Source organism: Chionomys nivalis, chromosome 5, assembly GCF_950005125.1.
Source record: "Chionomys nivalis chromosome 5, mChiNiv1.1, whole genome shotgun sequence".
Taxonomy (NCBI): Eukaryota; Metazoa; Chordata; class Mammalia; order Rodentia; family Cricetidae; genus Chionomys; species Chionomys nivalis.
Genome location: NC_080090.1, coordinates 440,493 through 464,731, shown reverse-complemented (window position 1 = coordinate 464,731; position 24,239 = coordinate 440,493). Strand labels below are relative to the sequence as shown.

Genomic DNA, 24,239 nt, shown 5'->3' with positions numbered 1-24,239 from the left:
GCATGTGTTTATCCACTGAATACACACTCACAAGAAAGCTGTTTGCAATTAGACCCAGGGAGAGACCAACAACGATAACTGATAAACCAGGTGAATGGTAGCCGCAGCCTGTATTCTGTACGGCGTTGCCGGTATCACTGGACCTGAGCCTTGGAACTGTTATGAAATGAAATCAGGACACAGCTCTGCCATACTGTGACAGTCGCAGTGACAGCTGAGCACCACTGAGTAACTAACAAGCACCTCGAATGTCTAGTTTTGACTCAGCGGACTAAGGCATGGCTTAGGAAGCCGGCGGGACGGAGTGGGACAGTGGGCGCTGTTATCACGCCACCTAGAGTGGCACGCGGTTTTCGATTATGAGTTGTTTCTGAAGTTTCAATATGACATTTTCAGGTTGCCGTTTCCCACACATAACCCAAACTCCACCAAGAAATAAGCCTACTGGGCAAAGTTGGCATGGGCCATCCTAACACCCTAGGTCCCCGAGTCCCTTCCTTTAGATGGAGGGCCAGTGGTGATCTCTTGGCACCCGGCCTCCAGGTCATTGAAGTTCAGTTTGCTGTCTGAAGTCCAGAGTCATAACTGCCCTGGATACACACAGATCAGCTGAGTCATTGGGCTGTGCAAGTGTACAAAAGAGAGTGGGTAGACACTCACACTCGGTCGCTCTGCCTCTCCCAAGGGCTTGGGATGCTACTGTGTGCAGAGCTCCACAGGTCTGCAGCTTGACGAGGAGTCAGGAGCCAGCACTGAGTCCTTGTGGACAGTCAGGCACACTGGGATAGCCCTGCCCAGAAGAGGAAATCAGACACTGCTGTCCCCAGGGAAAGCAACAGACGTGTTTTGGTCGCTCCCTGCTGCAATCAGGTAGGGGGCTGATTGTCAAGTTCCTTGGACAAGTCGGTCATCTTTCCTGCTGCCCCTTCTTGCTGCTGTCCTGATGACATCATGCAAAATTTGCTCATTTGCTTCCAGGACCTGCTCAGTTGGGTCCAAAAAACAGTGACTGTCTGTGCCCGCTGTGGTGCAGGGTGCTAGGGACCGCGACAGGAGCCAGGACAGGCACAGTCTTACCTCCTAGTAACAGGATCTGTTATGGTTTGAGCCTCGGGCTGGGGGAACTCCATGCACCTGCCCGCTCTGCCAGGGAGCTTACTTGTGTGTCCCCCACAGTCCCTACACCTACCCTACCTTCCATGACAAGAGGCTCCAGAGGATACTGTGCACCTTCTCCGAGAGTAAGGTTTCTGTCAGGGAGGAGGTGGCTTTCAACTTAAAACAGGAAACAAGAAAGAAACCTGTGCAACAATCTATTCTTCCTTCCCTTCCTTCCTTCCTTCTTTCCCCTCCCTCTCTCCCTCTCTTCCCTTCCTTCCTCTCTTTCTTCCCTCCTTCCCTCCTTTCTTTCTTTTCTTCTTTCTTTTTTTCTTTCTTCCTTTCTTTCCTTCAACATTCTTTTCTTAATCCACTAAAGTTGGACGGGCCTGTCTGTGCCCACCCCTGGTCTGTTTTAATTCAAGGAATGCTGGTCTTGCCACCTGACTGATACTTATCAAGGATGTGTCTCCTGGGGACAGGCACTGAGAGTGAGGAAGGAAATTCTGAGCCAGACAGGTCGAGGATGGTCACTTCCCAGGATCCCCCATGCCGCCCCTGGCGAGACCAGCAAAGCCTGCTTCTGTTACTGTGACTTTGTCACAGAGACTCTGATTCACACAGAACTGAGGAGGGAAATGTGTGGGAAAGTTCACGTCTGTGATCACAGGGCGTGGCTCCGAAAGCTGGCTGGAGTGAGGGCTAAGTGTGCCTGTGGTTCTAGTTAGAGGTGGGGTGGGGAGTCTGAGCCGAGAGGAGCTGGCCATGGAGGGGGCCGAATCTGTGTGGTAGTGGTGTGATACTAGTGATGGATGGGTGTGAGGGAAGAAACCGGTGGACTCCAGGGCTGATGACGGGCTTGGGGAGGTTGGTAATGTCACTGTCCAGACATAATCAGTTTCCACATGTGAGTTCCCATACACGCCAGGAAGCAGGTGCCCAATACCTAGCCACAGTGTGGCAGAAACCCTAGTGCTGACCCTCTGCACACTCGTATATCCAGGAATGACACCCACAGACCTGATTATCAGCTTTAAGAGACTCTCTATAGCGGTACCCTGGAGCCTCTACCAACACCGAGGAAGAGCCGGACACACAGACAGGGTGCTTCCCTGCCTACACTTCCATGCCTGGAGGCCCGCACCTATCTGGTCCCCTCCATATTCTGCTGTCCCACCGCTCCTACACGCATTGCGTCTTATGAAACCTCCTCCGCCACTGTCCCGAGGACACGGTTCATGTTCCAGTCACAGTCTGGGCTGAGCCTTCCTCCTATTGGTCTGCAGAAACCAAGTTCTTTTTCTCTCTGAGGGAAAAAAAAACAACAGACATCAAATGGGGATTAACACATAATCTGATTTTCTGAACTTTAATAGGTCATGAGTAGCCACAGAAATTCGAGAAAGTGGTTGCATTGGGCCCAGGGGAGGGTGGAACATGAAGGAACCAGCAACCGTGTAGGTGGTTACACATGGCATGGATCTACTCTAACTGGATTAGACATTTGAAGGGTATGTGCTTTTTGTTTCAATAAAGCTGTTGGGAATACACAGGGATGAAATGGAGGCCAAAGACGGGCTTCCTAATGCTTTATCAACAACTGGACTCCATCTCCCAGAACATTTGACCATTGCTCCCCTTCACACACCAGAAGGATAACCCTCTAGAGGGACTGAGCAAGGAGCCCAGTCAGCTCCACTCAGACCCAGGTCCTGCTGTCAGGCCCATACAGCGGGTGGGCCCTCATCTCCCAGGGATCTAGGTGGACAGAAAGCCTTCCTAACAGGAGCCAAAGACTCCTCAAAGGTCCCAGGCCTCAGAATGTGCCCCAGGGACCCATCCAGGGCTGTGTCAAAGTCACCATAATCATGACACAGTGGGAGTGGGGTGGATTTACCTGTCTTCTCTTTGGCTTCCAACTTTTCTATACACAATTTCAGGATTGTTGGCCTAAATTAAACCGAACATGTGGTCCATGCCTGCTGTCCTGGGTCCTAGGGAAACTGAGGCAGGAAGATGGCTGGAGCTCAAGGGTCGGTGACCTCCTGGGGTCATAGTCAGAGCTCCCCTCAGGACAATTACAAAAAGCGGAGTCTAAAGGCTACTGTTTATTTAAAACAACAGAGCCCAGCCCTGAGAATCATAAACCTCGCACATAGTCAAAGAGGCTGGAACAAAGGGATGTTTTCAAAAGGCGGAATACGGAATACGGAATGTGGAAATGGAGAAACAGAGCAAGAGTTCTGGCCTAGTGTGGTTAAGAATGTGGATTGTAGCCACAGCCACAGCAATTAAAACAAAGCAAAGCAAACAAAAGAAACTAAAAGACACATGGTAGAGGCTGGTTTTTACAAATGATTCTTGACCGTGGTGATCGGTCAGGACAGAGACCTCGCTCTGAGATGGGGTGCACAGTCACTGTGCTGACCCCTTGAAGAAGCACTTCCGTGTGAGGCTGTGGTGGCCGTGTGTGAGCCTAGGGTGTGTCAGTCTTTAGTGACAGCTACCAACAAACGATCGCACAGAAGAATCTGGGGTTCATGTGAAAAAACAGAACACAGCGGAAACAAGAAGCATGACTTTCAGCTGGATGGTGGTGGCGCACGCCTTTAATCCCAGTGCTCGGGAGGCAGAGGCAGCTGGATCTCTATGAGTTCAAGACCAACCTGATCTACAGAGTTCCAAGACAGCCAAAGCTACACAGAAAAATCCTGTCCCGGAAAGGAAAAAAAAAAAAAGAAAAAAGAAAAGAATGCCTTTTGCTCTGTCATTGTTGACATTTTTCTTACAGGACAAATGTGAAAACCAGGAGTTCGTGGGGCAGGTGCCAGGGAGTAGCCCATTGGCAGCTGGAGTCTCTGGCCTACCAGGAAACAAGTCCTGGCCAAGTCACTCCTCTTGTTGTACCCATAGTCTCGAAAAGGAAATTTACTCAACCCAACGAGAAATCCAACCAGCACTCAGAGACTCCTTTTCAACTGTGCATCGGGAGCCCGACTAATGCTCAGGGAATTCAGCCTGGAAACAAATTGGCCACCTTGTACGTGGGATGTTGTGATGTGATCCCACCCAAGCTTCCAACTGCAGGCGGCCGGGAAGGTCTTACCCCACGAGAATTTTTGAGCAATGAAGCAAATGTTGCAGAAGCAGGAAATGAAGGCTTTTGTTTACCTTTATGCTGCAATGTGTTTTGGTTTTTAGGTTTTGGATTTTGGTTTTTTCTTTTTTTTGGCAATTGCTAATCACAGGGCTGAAGAACTCGATTACACTGCCTTTAACAAGACTTGGGCAGTTCTCAAGGTCATTCCTTCAAGGCAGTTTGTCAAATGTTTGCTCTCTTCTAATGAGAGGAGGGGCCTCTGATGAGCAAGTTTAAAAGCATAGCTTCAACACATCTAAGTTCCAACTTATCGCTCTCTGTACTGTCTAGGAGGAACAGGTCTGGACGGGCTTTACAGCTATGTTCTAGTAACCTTGAGGCACGGGCCTTCAGCTAGTTATTTCTATGGAACTTCATGCTTCCTAAGCAGGCCTATTAGTGAATCTCTTTTGTCATATTTAATTAATGCGACAGCTTGTTATTTCTCTTTTCCCATTCCGTCTCACAGCAGTCATGTGGCTGGAACTTCTCCTGGGGGATGCGCTGGGAAGAGCCCTTTTGGTAGCTAGACGTGAGGTTCTGGCTGGGTCGCTCCTCTTGCTGATGGATCCCATTCAATCTTACAGGAGTCATGTGGCTGGAACTCCTCCTGGCCTCGGTGCTGGGTCTTGTCATCTACCAGTTTGTCTCCCGGGACAAGGAGGAAACCTTACCACTTGAAGATGGCTGGTGGGGCCCAGGGTCGAAGTCCTCAACCAGAGAAGACGAGAGCATCAGACCTTTCAAGGTGGAAACATCAGATGAGGAGATCGAGGTGAGACGCCCTTTCTCAGGCAGGAGCAAAAGCCGAGAGGTAGCCCTGTTGGGGCTCCACTCTGATGTGGATTAAGGCAGGGGTGGGAAAGAACTTGGGGACAGACCTTCAGTGACTTTATCTGTCCAGCCTTCTTCTCAAGCAAGATACAGACTACTCCCTAGAAAGATGTTAGGGTTAGGGTTAGATGTTTATCTTCTCCTGTAACTCCCCAGCCTTGACCTAAGGACCAGGATGGGTCAGGAAGACTGCCAGGGAGTCGTCTCATCCACAGGTCCCAGGTTTCTACATTCAGCTCCTCTTGCCCAACCCAAAGGATGGAGCTTGAGATAGCTTGAAGGGAAAAGTGAACAGTTGCTTCAAATTATTTGTGGTAATCTCAGCAACAGAGGGAGGAGATGCCCCCTGGAAATGCAACAGTTTGGAGATCACGGGGTTAGCCATAAGTGCGCCCTTACTGTGTGTTGGGTGCTCCTGGGACTGTCATGGTCTTAATCAAGCTGCCCAGTGGGGCTCGCTATCTCAGCTCACAGAGGATAAAAATGAAGTGAAAATGGTGTGGCCATGAGTCCCAGGAGACTGTATGAATGAACAAGAGGAATTGTCAGAAATCAGCTGCAGTTCCAAGGTCACTTCTGCACAACTCCAAAGTCAAAATAATCAGACCAGAAGGGACAGAGAGCAAAGGAAAGAGCCTCCCGGAAGGGCCTGGGTAGAGCGGGCCTGGGGGAAACTCTAACGTGGTCTTGCCCATCCGTTTTTCCATCCTAAGTAGTTGAGCACCCATGAGGTGCAGGCACTCTATGGAATGCATAGAGAAGACAGACACGCCCCCTTCCCTCATACAGCTTCACACACACACTCAGCCTCGGCAGATGAGTAAGGAATACATGGCAGGGTTCACTCTGTGTTGTGGACACAGCTCTCTCCTGCCTCTGCCCACCCACCCTGACTTCCTCACTGCAGGACTTACACCACAGGATCGATAGGTTCCGGGCATTCCCACCTTTGGAGGGCAGTCGCTTCCACTATGGCTTCAACTCCAGCTACATGAAGAAAGTGGTGTCCTACTGGAGGAACGAGTTTGACTGGAGGAAGCAGGTGGAGATCCTCAACCAGTACCCTCACTTCAAGACCAAGATTGAAGGTGAGTTTGCAGAAGCCCAGCCGGGCCTAGGGGTGTGTGAGTCACAGGGGCAGCCTTCCTGTGCGAGATGAGTGACCCAGATGAATTGTTATTTTCCTCAATGCTCAACATAAAACCCGACAAAGACAAGTGAAGTATCACTGGTTTGTTTTCCTTGTGGTTTGAGGGTACAGTTCATCGTGGCAGGGAAGCCCCTGCAGCAAGGAAGTGATGTCATACTGGATCTGTAGTCAGGAAGCAGCAGAAAGGAATGGGAGCTCCTCATTTTCTCCTGTCTTCCGTATTGTTTGTTGGCCATTCCATGCTGCCCATATTCAGGGCGGGTCTTCTTACTTCTCAAGCCTCTGTGGAAACACCCTCACATGGATCTCCCATGTGATCCCCAAACCAACCAAGTTGGCAATAAAGATCACAGCTGTAACCCCAGACATGTGGGGTCAGGAGGTGGAGATCCTTGGGGGCTCCCAGCCCAAACAAAATAACATGTTTCAAGTTCAGTGGTAGACCCTATCTTAAAGGAATAAAGCAGAGTATTACAGAAGGACTTCTGATATCCTCCCTGGCCTCAGCACACATGCGCACACACTCACACACTTGTATACACACACACACACACACACACACAAGCTTAAGAAAAGAAGGGTTGGGGGCTGGAGAGATGGCTCAGTGGTTAAGAGCGCTGCCTGCTCTTCCAAAGGTCCTGAGTTCAATTCCCAGCAACCACATGGTGGCTCACAACCATCTGTAATGAGGTCTAGTGCCCTCTTCTGGCCTGCAGACATACACACAGACAGAATATTGTATACATAATAAATAAATATTTAAAAAAAAAAAAAAAAGAAAAGAAGGGTTTATTTCAGCTAACAGTTCAAGGGTGCAGGCCATCATGATGATGTCATGGTGGGAGGAGCATTAAGAAGCCAGTCTCCTGCAGCTGCAGTCAGGAGCACAGAGCAATGAATTCTTGTGCTCAGCTGGCTTTCTTCTTTCCATTCAGTCCAGTAACCTAGTCCAGGGGGTGGTGCTGCCCAATTAATGATGGGTCTTCCCACCTGAACCTAATCTAGACAATCCCTCACGGATTTGCCCAAAGACTTGTCTCCTAGATGATTCCCATCCCGCCAAGTCAAGAATTCACAGCAGCTCTCGCAAACCCTAAAGGCAATCAGATATGGAAACACTTAAGAAAAACCAGAGCCACTGTGCAACCTTTTCAAGTTCACATCTCTTGGGGCAAAATACACAGAACCTGACGTCAGGACAAGTGGCCCAAGGAGGAGGAGGAAGCAGGTCAGGCAATGCCCAGCATGGCACTAGGCAGTATTTCGCTTTCAGTGGTGGCAAGCTAGGGAACGCAACTTCCACTCACTGGCTACCTAGTAACCATGGTTACTAGAGTGTTGCAGCACAAAGCCTGCTCAGGGTACAAATGCTCAAAAAGAACAGTCCTGGCCTTCGGTTCACTTTGGACAGTAGCGGGCTAAGACAATCCTGTGTGATCTGGTAGGACTGGCAGCCTGCGCTGGGCTGGTGTTTGCAGGATGCTCTGCTGGGCCTGGTGTTTGCAGGATGCTCTGCTGAGCCTGGGTTTGTGGTTCTCTGTACCATCTATAGCTATTTGGTGGCCTCAGTGCCCAGGAACCTCCACTGCAGCAGGCCCCTTCTTCTCTCACCCCGACTGTGCTCTGTCCCCAGGTCTGGACATCCACTTCATCCACGTGAAGCCTCCCCAGCTGCCCTCAGGCCGCACCCCAAAGCCCTTACTGATGGTGCATGGCTGGCCTGGCTCCTTCTATGAGTTTTACAAGATCATCCCGCTGCTGACTGACCCCAAGGCCCACGGCCTGAGTGACGAGCACGTGTTTGAAGTCATCTGCCCCTCCATTCCTGGCTATGGCTTCTCAGAGGCATCTAGCAAGAAAGGTACAGGGTTCTGGAGGGTGGCACATGCCAGACTGTGTCTCATGTAGCCAAGATGCCACGGTGTTCTCCTTCCAAGATGAAGCAGGGAAGCTAGAGAGTCTGACAGACATTTTAGGTTCTACATGACCAGTTCTTTAGGGGCAAGAGCCAAGGGGACAGACATGGCTGCCTAGCACTGCTCAGGTGTGGACTTAAGCATTTGCTGCTCGGGGGCAGCTCCATACCTGGGCCATGCCCTGCTCTAGGCCAACATGGCTAATAAAGTCCCTGTGCAGGGTATCCTGCAACCTACAGTGACTAGCCAAGCTCGGCACACACCTTCCTGCCTGGCAGAGCGGCAGCTACTGAATCACCGCCCTATCCTGAGGAAGGCAGCTCTCACCCTTTCCCTGTGTCCAGGGAAAGTGTCCTTGCAGCTCTAAGATTCCTTCTAGCTTTCTGTGGGCCTCTGTTTTCTCAGCTTGGAGGGAGGCTGGTCTAGGGCACTTGCAGGCACCCGAGTGTTCTGAAGGCATCCTCATGACTCCCCTGTCTGTTCCCTTCACACTCAGGCTTCAATACAGTGGCCACCGCCAGGATCTTCTACAAGCTGATGTCGCGACTAGGCTTCCAGAAATTCTACATTCAAGGCGGGGACTGGGGGTCTCTCATCTGCACCAACATGGCCCAGATGGTTCCCAAGTGAGTCGATGTAGTCATTCAGGCACGGCACAGCCTCGCCAGGATCTGTGTGTACACCATCCACACAGGACACAGGGCTGTTCACCCTAGGCCCTCCTCAGAGGGAGACTGGGAGCTTCCTCTAAGCCAAGTCCTCCATGGTGCTGAAGAGGGATATCTAAGAATGGAATACACTGGCCCCATCCTCCTCCGGGGGTAACACAAGAGTGGTGGCCCTTGACCGGCACCCAGGCTAACCACGGTGTACTGAGTGGCATTCATACCTTTCCTGGTACACACGTGGTCCATGGGCTGCAAGCTGGACACACCTGATTGACCTTCACGGTTGGCAGACTAAAGCTGCCCTGGTCAGAACTCTCTAGAAACTGTCCTTTCCCGCCCCTCCCCTCCAAGTCCATACATTCCCACTGGGACAAACTGATGAAGGAGGCCGGCTTGGGCTCTTCAGTTCTGTGGCCTCCTGTCCTCCTCCATCTCCTCTCCAAGGCCTTCATAGCAGGCAAAATCACTTGTGCCCATTTCTTGGTCCACAGCCACGTGAAAGGCCTACACCTGAATATAGCTTTCATGACAAAAAATATCTACACCCTGACCCCACTCCTGGGCCAGAGCTTCGGGAGATTTCTTGGCTACACTGAGAGGGATATGGAGCTCCTGTACCCCTTCAAGGAGAAGGTTTTCAATAGCATCATGAGGGAGAGTGGCTACCTACACATCCAGGCCACCAAGCCAGACACCGTGGGTAAGTACACTCAGAAGAGGGAAACCAGTTTCTCCTAGGAACACTGCTCACAGAACGAAAGCAAGGACCTCCGAACAGAGACTGAATTCTCTATGGAGGCGGGTTCCCAAGGTCCCACATGCTTTCCAGATTCCCAGAATAATCCAAACACCTCCACTAATGTAATTCATCGTGTGCTCAAGGGGCTAAAATTGCTCATCCCCAGCCTGATTTTTAGTCCTCTACAAGGAATAGAGAGGAAGGGCTTGGGGCAGAAGTCTAAGGGTTCAAGAGCTACGGGTGCCACAGGGAGCAGAGGTCTCGGTCAACTCTGAGAGGAGGGCTAGTCACCATCCCTGTCCCCTGGTCTAGTCACAGACAGCTTGTTTTAAAACCTACTTGCCTGGCAGTGGTGGTGCAATGCCCTTCGGAGGGAGGTGGATCTTTTTAAGTTCGAGGTCAGCCTGGTCTTCGGAGTTCCGGGACAGCCAAGGCTGTTACATGGAGAAACCCTGCCAGGAAAACAAAAACAAAAGACTTGAAAAGCTGGCGATTTTACCAGGATCAGTGAGCAGGTCCCAGTACATCTAACTCTTTTATTCACAGGAAACCAGTAAAGTGTTATCAGCAAAGGCAGGTAGGAGCACAAACCAGTTTTCTTTCTTTCCTTTTTGGTTTTTCAAGACAAAGTTTCTCTGGGTAGCCCTGATTGTCCTGGAAACTCTGTAGACCAGGCTCACCTCGAAGTCACAGAGACCCGCCTGCTCCTGCCTCCTGGGTGATTAAAGGCGTGCGCCACAACTGCCCGGCTTACAGACCAGTTTTTTAAGGACTGCAAAGCTCGTCTCCAGAGTGGTAAATAAAGATCTCTAGAAAATGCCTTTGTCCATCTCTACAGACAAGAATCATTTGCCCTGCTCTGGCTTTTCTGTAATCTATGGAGCCATGAAATGATTAACAACAAGGGTAGATGGAACTCTTAAAGCAGCGCTCTCAGTCTGTGGGTTGTGGCCCCTTCGACAAACCTCTGTCTCCAAAAAATATTTACATTACATTCATGATAGTAGCAAAATTGCAGTTATGGAGTGCATTGCAAATAATTTTATGCTTGGGGGCACCATAGCATGGGGAATTGTATTAAGGAGTTTCAGCATTAGGAAGGTTGAGAATTACTGCCCTAAAGGAGTGGAGGACTGGGAAGGCTTCTCTGAATGTTCCCCTGGTTCACTTAAAAACACCCAAGAATTGTTAGACCCATTTTTGGGGATCTCACAGTTCCTACGGCAACAGACCATTCCAGATACTAACATATGCTATGGTCAAAGCCTTGTGTTTTGGTTTGGTCTGGGGCTTTTGCTGGTTGTTTGTTCAGGGTCTATTATCTTGGTTTTGTCTGGTTGGTTTGGTGCTAAGGATCAATGAAGAGTCTTGAGCAGGTATCATACCACTGAGCTCCACCCCAGGGCCCCAGAGTTTTAATCTCTGGAATGTTATTTGGTCTCAGTCGTGTGTCAATATTTATAATTGATTTTCCTCTTAGGTACTTTTAGATTGTTTCTCTTCTTTTCCTTTCCTTCTATCTTTCTTTTGTGTGTGTATGTATGTATGTATGTGCCTGAGTGTATACATGTGTGCCGTATGTGTAAGAGTCCTCAGAGGTCAGAAAAGGGTATTCAGTCCCCTGGAACTGGAGTAACAGGCAGATGTGAGCTGCCATGTGGGTGCTGGGAACTGAACCCAGGTCCTCTGCAAGAGCTCTTAACCACTAAGCCATATCTCCTGTTTTTCATTTTAAGTATCAAATTCTCATTTTTATAGAAACAGCATTGTAAGTTGGGTGAATGTCAGGGTTTTTGAGCATTTGTGAAGCCCTGAGTTCAAGGCTCAATACCACAGAAAATATGTGTATGTATGCATGTGTTTGCTTGTGTGTATGTGTGTGTGAACCCGTGTGTGTGTGCCTGTGTATGTGAGAGACAGACAGAGACAGAGAGAGAGAGTTCTCTCTTGGACCTCAAGAAACTCAGTCCAGGAGATCATGGGGAGGATTGGACCCACTTACCAGATGACGTTACAAGGGCTCCAGAGGCTCCAGATGTGGGACGATGGGGCAGGGCTGTGCTGGAGACAGGGCCTCTCCCTATTACAACGCTGACCCAGCCACACACTTCCATCCTGGAGTCATACTCTCTGGGGCCAGGCTCGAATCCCTCCTTTGCTCCTTCCCATCCAGGCTGTGCTCTGAACGACTCGCCCGTGGGCCTGGCTGCCTACATCTTAGAAAAGTTCTCCACCTGGACCAACCCAGAATACCGTGACCTGGAGGACGGAGGCCTGGAGAGGTGAGGCCCCACGGCCCTGCTGCAGGGACCCAGTCCCTAGGCTCTGCCTCTCCCTGCCCATCATTCATCCCTGATCAAGGTCCTCTATAGAGGACCAGTAAGCTCCCCTGTCTTTGATGTCCTACACATCCTACCACCCCACTCGTGACCAGGGAGACCCTGTGTGGAGGACGGATAGGTGGAGGCACCCACAGGACAAGTGTCTAGTTCAATAGGTTAGTGACACAGAGGACTCAGAACTCAGCAGCTCCCCCTACAGGCAAGGAGTCTCCAGGACAGTGAGCAACCCTTACTGCAGAATAGCAGGGTCTCTCACCCAGAGCCTCCACAGATTCTGTGGGGGCCAATGAAGAGAGGCTGTGGAAAAGACTGGGGAGCCATTCCATCTCCAGAGTTCTGGAAGTTGCACCATGCATCAGATTTTAGTCCTGTTCCTTAGCCTGGTGCAGGATTTCGCTCTGGTCCCCAGCCCCCAGGGTCTACGCCTTTCTTTCCTTGTTCAGTGACACACAAAGCGCCCACCCCAGAGCTGTGAGCAGGAAGAGAAAATGAAATGGGGGGATCTGCCCGGGGACAGAGACACTGTTCTGTCCCCACTCTCACCTCAGCACCCACAGCAGCCTGATACAGTGAGTCTTCAAGAAATGGATGGGAGCCGGGTGGTGGTGGCGCACACCTTTAGTCCCAGCACTCGGGAGGCAGAGGCAGGCGGATCTCTGTGAGTTCGAGGCCAGCCTGGTCTACAGAGCGAGTTCCAGGACAGCCAAGGCTACACAGAGAAACCCTGTCTTGAAAAAGAAAGAAACTGAGGGTAGAAGAACAAGTCTGTGGGTGAAGGGCTCGCAGGACCAGAGGAGACGTCTGCTTCGTCTCAAGGGGAAGTGCCAGGATGTATGCCTCACTGAAGATCACTAAGATTCTGCTGGGCGGAAGAAGGGAACTGAGGCAGAGAGAAAAGCAATTTAAATGCAAGTTGAGTTTGGACTTCTCCAGGGACTTGAGCAGATTCGTCAAGAACAGGTCACCAACCCATTCCTCTGGGCAGGTCACCAAGAGCCTGGGCAAGTCCTCGCCCTGAGTCGGTCTCCTGCAGAGCACACTCAGCACAAATCCTGACTGAGGGGACGCCCCTGGGTCCCTGGCAAGGGACTTGGTATGCTCCTTGCGACCATGCCTGCAGCCCCCTTCAGTCTCTGGCCTGGCATGAGCAGCCCAGATCTCTGAGCAATGACAGACAGGTAGTTACACCAGGAAGAAGACTCACACCCGAGTCTGGAAGTGGCTGGTGTGGTAGATGAGCAGCTGTGATCAGGCAGAAGACAGAGAGCTCCTGGCAGAGCTCCAGTCCACAGGAGACGCATATTTGATTAAATCTTGGGGTAGTCTTCCCCGCAAGGAAGCTTCTCATCACCTAAAGTCTCTCTATTTTCCATTTCATAGAAATATTTCTGTAATGCCCCCTTAGCCCTCAACACTCCAGGATGCCCCTGCCCTACTCCGTTAGTGAAAGCAGGTAGAGTAAATCAGAGCATGCTTCAGAGAACGGAAAGATCATCGGGCAAAGGCACGTGGAAAGTCAGGGAAAGCAGCAAACTCCTCCTAGCGCTGCTCTCAGTCCATAGCTGCTGATAATCAGCTAAATCCCGACCTGGAGCTGAGCTGAGGGCCAGGTAGGGAGAGCAGCCTGGGTATTGTGGTCCAGGTGCCAGGAGCAGGGACAGGCACCATTGGAGGAGAGAGCCAGGGCAGCTGAGGTTGAGGGGACAAGGAAGACTCCTCTTGACTATCACCTCCCAAATGTTATCAAATTGGAAAGCCATCTAAAGAGCTGTCTATTCATGAGGTCAGAGCCCTCAGGATCCAATCACTTCCCCAAAGCCTTATAACAGTTTCTGGACCTTTTGTGGGGCACCTCCTATCCAAATCATCACACTGATTGGCATGCTATTGAAGTAAGGGACCCGTGTTTTCTCTATGCTTTACTTTGATGTCCCTCACATCTTCCAAGTATTATTCATTCTACTTTTACCAAAGGACAAACTGAGACGCGGGCATAGCAAACAATTGCAGCCTCAGGGCTCTTTAGTACTAGGGCCGAGACTAGTACCTGGGTCCCTTGACTCTTGGTTCATCACCTCAAACCACTTTGTGTGCTGGCTCCTGAGGATTACCCAGGAGACCAGCCTTTTCCTGCTGCCAGGAGTTTCAAATCCCTTAGCATCCTGAGAGAGGGAAATTCATTCGGAGAAACCTGGAATCTTGAACTCGGGGTGGGAGAATGGTCACTGGCAGTGCTAGCCACGACCTGGAAAACTCAGGAGGAAGGAGGAGGTAGAAGTTGTGTTGTGCACACCTGGGCTCAAAGCCCCTGGGTGCACGGGTGCCACCTGGTGGTGAGACAGGTGAGAAACTTATAACTTGTCTGCCATGGTCAGCACTCTGCATTAGCTATCCACCTAGAAACAGGACCTTGACCCAGTCGGCCTATGGAAAAAAAATGACTCCGGCATTTGAGGGAAGTCAGATAGGCAAGGACCCTGCCACTGACCTGGGCATCCTGTGTGCTTTCCCAGGAAGTTCTCCCTGGAAGATCTGCTGACTAACATCATGATCTATTGGACAACAGGAACCATTGTCTCCTCCCAGCGCTTCTACAAGGAGAACATGGGCCAAGGTATCATGGTCCATAGGCATGAAGGGTAAGCCTGGCTAAGCAGGGAGAGGGGACTCTGGGTCTGGGGCTGGTAAACACTTGGACTTCAATTCAAAGAAGGCAAGATGGTGAGATAAGAAAGACAGCAGATGTTCTTGGGATCCTGATGTTCTCTGGATCCTGCTTACAACGTCTACATTAAGACGCTCAGGTGACAGCGAGGAAACAGGCTCGCGAAGTGGGTATTTAGAGGCTCACAGGACCTGCTACATGGTCCTCCCAGGCAGAGAGCGTCCTTAGTAAGTAGAAGCAGAGGCTGTAGTGAATGGCTGACTGATTCCTGAGTCTGTCCTTGTCATTACGGGTCCACATGGGCTCCCTCAGCCCTGAGGTCCTGGTCTTGCCCATGGGACATGAGAGCAGCCTTAATCCACAGCAACCTCTCTTCCCCACAGGATGAAGGTCTTGGTGCCCACCGGCTATGCTGCCTTCCCTTGTGAGCTACTGCATGCTCCAGAAAAGTGGGTGAAGGTCAAGTACCCCAAGCTCATCTCCTACTCTTACATGGAGCGTGGGGGCCACTTTGCTGCCTTTGAAGAGCCCAAACTTCTGGCCCAGGACATCCGCAAGTTCGTGTCCCTGGCCGAGCTGCAGTGATGTCCTCGGGGATCAACCACAGCCTCAGCAGCCACCCTGGCACCTCCCCTGGCTCCCTTAAGAAAGACGCTCCCTTTCGAAAGAAAGAGCTTAAGATTTTGTGCCCTGCATGCTCTGGGAGCCTGGGTGCTCTCCTCCACATCTCACCGCCCCATGTTAGGTCACAGACCTTAAAACATGTGGCTACTTTAAGAGTCAGGTGCCCCCAAGTGCCCCAGCTCTGAGAAGATATAGCCACGCCTCCCCCAGAGGAGGGTATGGTGATATTTTGTTTGTGCTTTAATAAATAAAGTTTACCTGAAGATCAGAGTGCAAAGTAGCCATACTAATCAGCCATACAGGCCAGGCAGTGGAGGCACACACCTTTAATCCCAGCAACCACACTAGTCAGTCATAGAGGCCAGGAAGTGGTGGTGCATGCCTTTAATCCCAGCGGAATATAAGACAGGAGGAGACAGACAGGAGCTCTGGGTCTCGGTCTACAGTCAGGCTGAGGACAGAATCACCCAGCCTTGGTGGAGGTAAGAACTCTCTAGTGGTTGGCTGCTTTGCTTTTCTGATCTTCAACTTGAACCTCAATATCTGTCTTTGGGTTTTTATTACTCATGCTATAAAAGGGAGAGGGAGAGCTAACAACTGCTCTGTCCTCAAAGTCTTCCCTCCACTTCACAGCTGTGGGCAAGCAACTGCTGCTCCCCAGAACCAAGGCAACTTTGAATTGTGATTTCATGCTTACCTAGTGCCTTCCTGGCCCCCTGACTCCTAGCAGGTAAGATGGATCACCAGATATGGAACCTTCCCCACTTGCTAAGAACTCCCTTTGTCCCACACCCTCAGAGCCTTTCTGCCTTGCTCCTTCCCTTTAAGACCCCCTTGTGGGGGGTCACAGCACTCCTAATAAAGCTTTTCTGGAACACAGTTCCCTTCAGCACCTGTCTCTCACACCTGTCTGTGACACTTGTCTATGAAACCTGTCTCTCACACCTGTCGTTGACACCTGTCTGTGACACGTATGGCATCTTTCCTAAGATTTACTTAACGTGCTATGGACCTGTGTTAAGCAATATGGCCTTGGTGACAAATGATTTTACAAACAACATCCTTTACTCCAACCCACATGGGGCCCTCCTCCCAGAGGCGAGCTCACACTTCTGCCCGTGTACTTTTGTGCCTACTGGGCCATGTGAAACAGTCCAGACTGGTAAAGGCAGCAAAGGCAGCTGGAAATAACCACTGACTGGGGCCACCCTGAACCAAGCAGCCCCCAGAGTAGGGCTGGCACCATCCAGACACTTATAGAGATCAAGTCCCTGGAGAAAAGGCAGTGTTGCTGGCTGGCTCAAGTGAAAGGGTCCTGATAGGCAAGGACCACCAGAAAAAGGGATGGGCAGATCCTGCCTGGTCCCTGTGGTAAGGAACTGAGGCAGGCCCAAGTGGTTGGTTTCTGATCTACCTGAAGAAGATCCGAAACCCACACCTTCACCAACCTTGGACGACTAAGTCCCACCCAATCCCATGCGTGTCTTACCACACCTCTTCTCCATGTGGGCCCTGGGCCTCCACCTGTCCCCTATAGCCCAATCCCAGATTCCACTCTAGAAATAGAAAGAGCTGCCCAAAACAGAAGAAATGGGGTGGGGGCACCCTCTTCTCTCTGTGTCTGCCACTCTGTCCTCTCATCATTCAGGGCACTCTTGACGACGCCCCTCCCATCTTGTACAGAGCAGACGCATCACGTAGAGGCTAGTTGAAGCCTGCATGGACATGGAAAGCCACACATTAACCTGGAAGAGGCATGAGGAGTGGGATCTTACCACCAACCGAGTGGCCACTTTATTAATGGTTCTCAGTGTCCCTGCCCACTGCAGGGTGACCCCAGTCACAGGATCTTAGGCAACATGATACAAAAACCCAGAGGTACAGCAGGTACGGAGGTGGCCACATAGCCAGTGAGCAGGCGCATGCTGCCCTGCTGCTGGCAGCAAGGACAGGATGCTTCCTGGTCCCTACAGCTGTCCACTTTTCCCTGAGAAGGGGCTGCAGGCTTGGGAAGCATTGTAGGACCCCCCATGGGCTCCGTCTCTGACCCAGATGCTGCAGGGTTGCTGGTCATTAGCTATGCATCCGTTTGCAGAAGGCTAAGCAGCATTCCCGGGCTTTCCTGGACACATCTCCCTATCAACCGGTAATCTCTAAACCTGATCAGTCTGAGGGCAAAATTCCAATACACGATCATGACTACAAATCACTGGGGACATCATCCCACCTTCAGAGCTGTACCCTTGCAGTGGGTGGAGGAAGAAACGTGCATATCCTCATACCCACAAGAGGGAGGGAGCTGCAGGTGTTCCCCACACTAGAACCAGAAAAGCAGCCTACAGATGGTGCTTAGGAGCAGCAGCCCTACCGTACACCCTCAGCCAGGGGCCTGAGCCCCTATGACCCGCTGGTTCCCTCCTCTCACGAGATAGGAGCTTGAAAACAGGAAAGCACTCGAGAGCCTGTCTGGGCTCCAGTCCCTCCTGAGTGCTCTGAGCCAGTCAGACCAGCAGCTTGCCCACTCTCAGGATTCCTGGTAGGCATCGGCCAGGCTGTCACTAAGATTCTGAGCTACAGGCTGCCCAGGAAGAGTCCCACTGATGTTACGGATGGCACCGTACGTCTGCTGCTGCTGCGGGGATAACGCCGTCTTCTCGGAGGCCAAACCGTTCAGAATCCGAGGCACATAGGGCTGTTGGCAGATTCGAGAGTTAGGTCTTGCTTGGAAGATGGCAGGTCTGACACCCCACATCCTGGTCATGCCCCACACTACCCCTTATCCCCCAGTGGATGGATGCATATCAAGAAGTAGCAAAAAGGAAAGAAAGAGAAATAGCATTCGCGTGGGGGCATCTGGACCCTAAGTAAGCCAACTGTGTCTTTCTCAGGAGTCAGAACAAAATGGAAAGCAGTCTACAGCCCAGTTCTCCTGACAATATAAAGAAAAAAGAGTGACTTCCTCTGGCTCTCAGAGAAACATCCTTCCTGCTGCTGTACTCTGAGTGACTGTCTCAGCTTATTTGGGAACCAGGCTGTCTGGAGAGACACATGTCTGTCAGTTATGCAGCCTCCCGGGCTCAGGCTGGAAGTGAAGGATTTTCAGCTTCACCCAGCCTGCTCTCCTTGCTGGCTGGTAGGGGCAAGGGTGTCTCCGGGTAATTACGCTACCAAATACCTACTTTCTAGGGGTTTGTCCAAGGACAGACCTTAAGAGGAGTCTTTAGCTGCTAGAAGGACAAAGACTGAGGAGGTCACCAGTGCCCCACCCTCACACCTGTTAGGATGTCACCACTCTACCATCTGGGGCTCAAGGGCCACGCTCTACCCTGAGGTAGCACCCTGGAGGACAGAGGCAGGGAAAACCGGGAAGAAGAAGAAGGGGGCCTTTCCAACTTGGCAGCCTCTTCTGGAAAAGGCACCCTATGCATTTGCTGAACTCAAAGGGGCACAAGTCTGCTGTCTCCCGTAGCTGTCCCAGGATCTCACACAGGCATTCGAATAACCAGTGACGGAGCTGCAACCACAGGACCTCCTGATACAGCCGCACTGAAGGTCCAACTCCCCAGGCAGTGGGGCTGAGAGAGGGCAAGCGAGCAGGGCACTGTGGCCCACAGAAAGAAGGGCAACGCAAAAAAAAAAAAAAAAAAAAAAGAAGGGCAACGCAAGCCTCAGTGGCCAAGGCAGCTTCCTGTGTGCGGGAACAGCAGCATCCTGACTGGCTACAGAGTCCTTTCAATTGGCATTAGTTCAAAACTAGCCTGCCAACCGACCTAGGCTCTCTTTTCAGCTAGCACTATGCCAGGGCATTCCTATGGCTTCTCTGGATGTGACCTTACAACCAAAGGGACAAAAGGCAGCCACCATGGGGATAGAAACACAGATTGCTTACTGTGAATGATGGGGGCACGTGGGTCTCTGTTTCGCTTCCTCGGTCACTTGATGATTCTTCTGTCTGTGGACAACAGCAAAGACACAATGACGAACAGAACTGGTCTCTCTGAACAAAGGTCCCCTAAACAAACAGACTAGTAACCAGCAGAATAATGGGACCAACCAGCACCAGACTCCCAGTGCAGTTTGAATGAGGGATAGGGACAGGGGCCTAGAATAGGGGAGGGAGGGAAGTCACATCACACCCAAAGAAGAGCTGGAGAAGGCTGGTACTGCAGCCACATGGGGGGGAGGAAGAAGAGGGAACCGCTGCTGTCCTCAGAGTTGCCTGAGGCATGACAGGCAGCCGGGTGGGTACCTTGTAGTTCCAGGGGCTCAGGTGCTTGAAGCATCCAAAGCAAGTGTAGAGCAGGCAGGCCAGGATGGTAAGCAGTACCACCAGGAAGGTGAATAGAGTGGAGGGGGCCGTCAGACCTGGGAACACAGGTACAGCCTTGAGGCAGGGGACTGCCTGTCATGCTTGCTCTGTCAAGGATGGGGCCAGGCCTGGTGCCTAAACTGTGGGTGACTGCTCCCTGGCCCCCACCCCTACCCCTCACTTCAACAACCAGAACGGTATTCTCACAGCCAAGAGCACACAGGGTATAGGACCCACGTGCTGGCTAGAATCATCCCTAGTCAGCTTTTGGACACTGGGACACCAAGTAAATGATCATTTGATAGTGGGATTGCTGGGACAGCTGCCCCCAGACTCTGAAACCTAGGGCTAGACAGGGCAGGGACTCCCTGGGAGTGACTGTAGTGCTCATATCCTCTAGCTCAGTCTCCACCCACCACTAAACCGGTACTGGAGCTGTCTGCTCCGTGGGGATTTCTGGAGCCATGTCACACTTGACCTAGCTCAGTAGCCAGGTTGCCAACACCATACCAACCAGCCCTTACCCAGGAGCACCACGTTTCACCATACGGATGCTGTGAATGTAGTTAGGGACCCAACTGGCCGGTGTGCATGTGGGAATAAAGATCACTGGCACGGGGCCGAGAGAAGAATGCCCTTACCCAGACGAAGGAAGGAGAAAAAGAAAAGCCAGAAGAGGCAGAGGATGGGAGCTGCTAAGGCCTGGTTCACAGCAGCAAAATGAATCCTCTTCTCTAGCTTGGCCGGGAGGTAAGCGAAGTACAGGTTGTGCCGGTCCACCAGATGCTTGAGCAGGATGTAGATGAGACCTGCAAAAGAGGGGCTCTGAGCTAGAGGTCTTGCTGGGCCACAATCCCAGCACATAGGAGGCAGAGGCCAGCAGATCTCTGTGAGTTTGAGACCAGCCTGGTGAGTTCCACATAGTGAGTTCCAGAACAGCCAGAGCAATATAGTGAGACCCTGTCTTAAAACATAAAGAATTAAGGCTGGGTGGTGGTGGTGCACGCCTTTAATCCCAGGACTTGGAAGCAGAGGCTTGAGGATCTCTGTGAGTTCAAGTCCAGCCTAGTCTACAAGAGCTAGTCAGGACAGGCTTTTATTTTATTTTATTTATTTTTTATTTTATTATCTATTTATGTGAATGTGTATGTGTGTATGTAAAACCAAGGAGGTGAAAGAGATCAATTCTCTGAAGCTGGAGTTTCAGGCAGTGAACTGCCTGATGTGTGTGCTGGGAATCAAACTCAGATCCTATTCAAGAACAGTATGTGCTCTTAACCACTGAGTCATTTAGCCACCTAGCCCTTAATTAATTAAATAATTAAATTATATTAAAAAGAGTCAGTCACGGCAGCACAAACAGCTACAACCCCAGTGTTTGGGAGGCTGAAGCAGAGGATCCCAAGTTTGAAGCTGATCTGTGCTACAACATAGCAAGACTTTGTCTTTATAAAATATATGATATGATGGTGATGATGATGATGATGATGATAAAATTAATAATAAGGAAAATCATGACTGAGGAGCTAGCTCAGTCCATAAGGTGCCTGCCGCAAGCATGAGGGCCTGAGATCAGATTCGGCACCAAGGTAAACACTGGGCACCAAGATAAACACTGGACACACATCTGTAACCACAGCACTGGGAAGAGGAAGCAGAGATAGGCTGCTCCCCAGAGCTAGCCGGCCTATCAGTCAGAGAGCTCTGTGTTCATCCATAGTGGGAAGTAACAGAGAAAGAGATCTGAGAGCAGGCATAGTGACTCACACCTGTAGTCCAGCACAGGAGGCAGAGGCTCAGAAGAGCAGATCTTTGGGAGTTTGAGTCAGTCTAGTCTACATAGAGTCTACAACACTACAAAGGGAGACCCTGTGCTTAAAAAAAAAAATCAAGGAGGGCTGGAGAGATGGCTCAGTGGTTAAGAGCATTGCCTGCTCTTCCAAAGGTCCTGAGTTCAATTCCCGGCAACCACATGGTGGCTCACAACCATCTGTAATGAGGTCTGGTGCCCTCTTCTGGCCTGCAGACATACACACAGACAGAATATTGTATACATAATAAATAAATAAATATTTTAAAAATAATCAAGGAAAGAAAGGAACGAAGGAAGGAAGGAATCCAATATCTATCTTTGCCCTATACACCAAGTGCATGGACACCCAAACTCACCTATGCACACATACATACACACACACACACAAATCAAACAAGATACCATGATGGACCAGAATAGAAACTCACGCCAGACATGGTAAGAGAATAACTACAAGATGTCACTCTGCTGGGAATCCACTGTGACCTGAAAGAATCAGCTGTGGTATGAAAGAGTCAGCTGTCCATGAACCCTGAGACCGATGCCAGGACCACTTACCAAATGGCACGATGATGGGGCAAGTGATGCTGTAGGCCATGATGACGGTGAAGACACACAGCGTCCACGCATACATGGCTCCAAACTCGTACTCAAAGGCCTGGTTCTAGGAAAGAAAGGGTTAAGGCACCCTAGGCTGGTTCTGTCCCACATCCTTCTATGTACCAAGCATGGGAGATGGGAGGTTTTCAACAGGGTTGGGTGATATGGGATTCCCCTCTGTATGCTGTAAATACTATTGGTTAATAAAGAAACTGCCTTGGCCTGTTGATAGGGCAGAACTTAGGTAGGTAGGGTGGAGGGGGGAGACTAAACTGAATGCTGGGAGAAAGAAGGGCAGAGTCAGGAGAAGCCATGGAGCTGCTGCTGGAGTCAGACTTGCTGAAACTTTGCTGGTAGGCCACGACCTCACGGTGATGCCAGATTAATGGAGGTGGGTTAAATTAATATATGTAAGAGTTAGCCAATAAGAAGCTAGAGCTCATGGGCCAAGCAGTGATTTAAATAATATAGTTTCTATGTGATTATTTTGGGGATCTGAGCTGCTGAGCAGCCAGGAACCAAAAAGTGGCTCCCTGCAACACCTCGGGAGGACTAGTTAGGATGAGTGCTACCGAACGCCTTGGCTTTCTCTTCTCCAGCCAGGTCCAGATTCTCGTAGCTCACAGTCAGATCTTCCAAGGCTCTGTGTGTGCTCTCCTAGGGTTCCTCTGTAATTGTGTCCAACCACCAGGGCAATGAGTCCCCAGGGCAGACACAGCTGGAATATACTCCATAGAGAGTCAATCCACACAGACTGAGCATTCTCCCTGCCAACAGCTCAACCCTAGTTCAGGAGGCCTGAGCCAGCCCAGTTAGTACCACTGTAAAACAAGGAGACTGGTGGTATCCATCCCAAAATACGGTGGACAACAACCAGCCTCCTACTTCTTCCCACCAAGGCGTAGGGAAATAGCGAGCCCACACCACCCGACTTAGGAGGTCTGGAAAAGTGCTACAACCTGAAAGAGCTCTGACACCAGAGCACTCCTAAGAATCAGTCCAGAGACCCCCAAGAAGGGGATCTATGGGTTGTTTATCATCTCTCTCTTGCTAAGCAGGTGCTTAAACCATTAATTACATGTGTAGCTTTTAGCTATGCATTTCACATGTGATGACTAACCTCGATTGTCAACTTAATCGGGTTTAGAATCACCTTGGAGGAGACACAGCTCTCAGTGTGAGTATTTCTACAGAGGTTTAACCGAGAAGACCACCCCCACTACAAGGTATGTGGTATCATTCCATGCGTGAGATAGAGTCGCACAATGAATGAAAGAGGGAAAAGAGTCAGCAAGCTGAGTACCAGCATCCAGCTCTCTCTGCTTCCTGATTAGATCCAGTGTCAGCAGCTGTCTTGGGCTCTCACCCCCACACCTTCCCTCCACCATGGACTGTACCCTCAAACTGGAGGCCAAAATAAATCCTTCCTTCCTTCCTTAAGCTCCTCTATCAGGTCCTTTGTAAGGGGGGATGAGAAAAGTTAGACAGTGTGTGGCCGGACTGGTTAGACCACAAAAATCCCAAGCTCTTTCTGATTCAGCCCATGATTCAGAATGGAAGCTAAAGAAAGACTCGCCATGATCTAAAGAGGCGACCCTGGGCCAGGGCTTGAAAAGCACTTGTCACTGTGCCTAGCACTTATTCCAGAGAGCTGAGAGGCCCACGGGGGGGGGGGGGACGGGACACTGGGAGGACCCGAGTAGTACCTGCTTAACATTCCTGCGGTCAGCGGCTGTCTTGGCCATGATCATGCGGAAGGTATAGAGGATGAGGCCGGGCAGCCGCAGCAGCTCCATGCCACTGCCGATAAAGGCTGAGGCAATGACGTAGTTCACAAAGAAGGCACCCTGGTCTGGCAGGAAGACACACCTAGGGAGCGAGGCAGGCCTGTGAGCTGGGGGCCCAGAGCTTCCTTCCAGTTGGAAGGAGAATGGGGACCTCTGGGAGGGCTTTGCCTGCCTCCATCATTCGGCGCACATTTGCGGAGACCACGTGAGTGTCAGTCACTGCGCTGAGAGCTAAGAGGAAAATCAGGCTGCGATGCTTGTGACTGTCCATCACTGGGACAGCAGAGGCAGGAGGATCATGAGTCTGGGCCCTTCCAGCTACATAGCAAGATTTTTTCTCAAAATTTAAAATAATATAAAACAAACAAATCTCAGTCCTTGAGAGGCAGAAACAGGTAGATCTCTGTGAGTTCAAGGCCACCCTGGCCAACAGAGCAAGTTCCAGGTTCCAGGCAAGCCAAGGCTACAGAGAAAGCCTGTCTCATCTCAAAAAAACAAAACAAACAAACAAAAACCCCAAGCCCCTTGCATTTGCACACCCTCTGGAGCCCAAAC

General features: G+C 50.8%; 2 protein-coding genes across 3 annotated transcripts in view; one reads left to right on the top strand and one right to left on the bottom strand.

Annotated features, from left to right (window-relative positions):
* Window positions 1–15,290, top strand: part of Ephx1 (epoxide hydrolase 1) — a 53,983-nt gene extending 38,693 nt beyond the window's left edge. Inside the window, exons 2-9 of the mRNA XM_057770693.1 lie at window positions 4,825–5,012; window positions 5,979–6,159; window positions 7,855–8,082; window positions 8,634–8,763; window positions 9,297–9,505; window positions 11,718–11,826; window positions 14,400–14,525; window positions 14,935–15,290. Coding sequence (XP_057626676.1) covers window positions 4,830–5,012; window positions 5,979–6,159; window positions 7,855–8,082; window positions 8,634–8,763; window positions 9,297–9,505; window positions 11,718–11,826; window positions 14,400–14,525; window positions 14,935–15,136 — 1,368 coding nt within the window. The 5' untranslated portion in view covers window positions 4,825–4,829 and the 3' untranslated portion in view covers window positions 15,137–15,290. The remainder of the gene's footprint in view (window positions 1–4,824; window positions 5,013–5,978; window positions 6,160–7,854; window positions 8,083–8,633; window positions 8,764–9,296; window positions 9,506–11,717; window positions 11,827–14,399; window positions 14,526–14,934) is intronic.
* Window positions 15,291–16,968: 1,678 nt separating this feature from the next.
* Tmem63a (transmembrane protein 63A) overlaps window positions 16,969–24,239 on the bottom strand; it is a 36,866-nt gene continuing 29,595 nt past the window's right edge. For both annotated transcript variants that reach the window (XM_057770776.1, XM_057770777.1), the window contains exons 18-23: window positions 23,604–23,766; window positions 21,856–21,961; window positions 20,126–20,293; window positions 19,425–19,540; window positions 19,065–19,127; window positions 16,969–17,867 (exon numbers count right to left, since the gene is read on the bottom strand). In XM_057770776.1, the coding sequence (XP_057626759.1) occupies window positions 17,700–17,867; window positions 19,065–19,127; window positions 19,425–19,540; window positions 20,126–20,293; window positions 21,856–21,961; window positions 23,604–23,766 (784 nt within the window). In that variant the 3' untranslated portion in view covers window positions 16,969–17,699. The remainder of the gene's footprint in view (window positions 17,868–19,064; window positions 19,128–19,424; window positions 19,541–20,125; window positions 20,294–21,855; window positions 21,962–23,603; window positions 23,767–24,239) is intronic.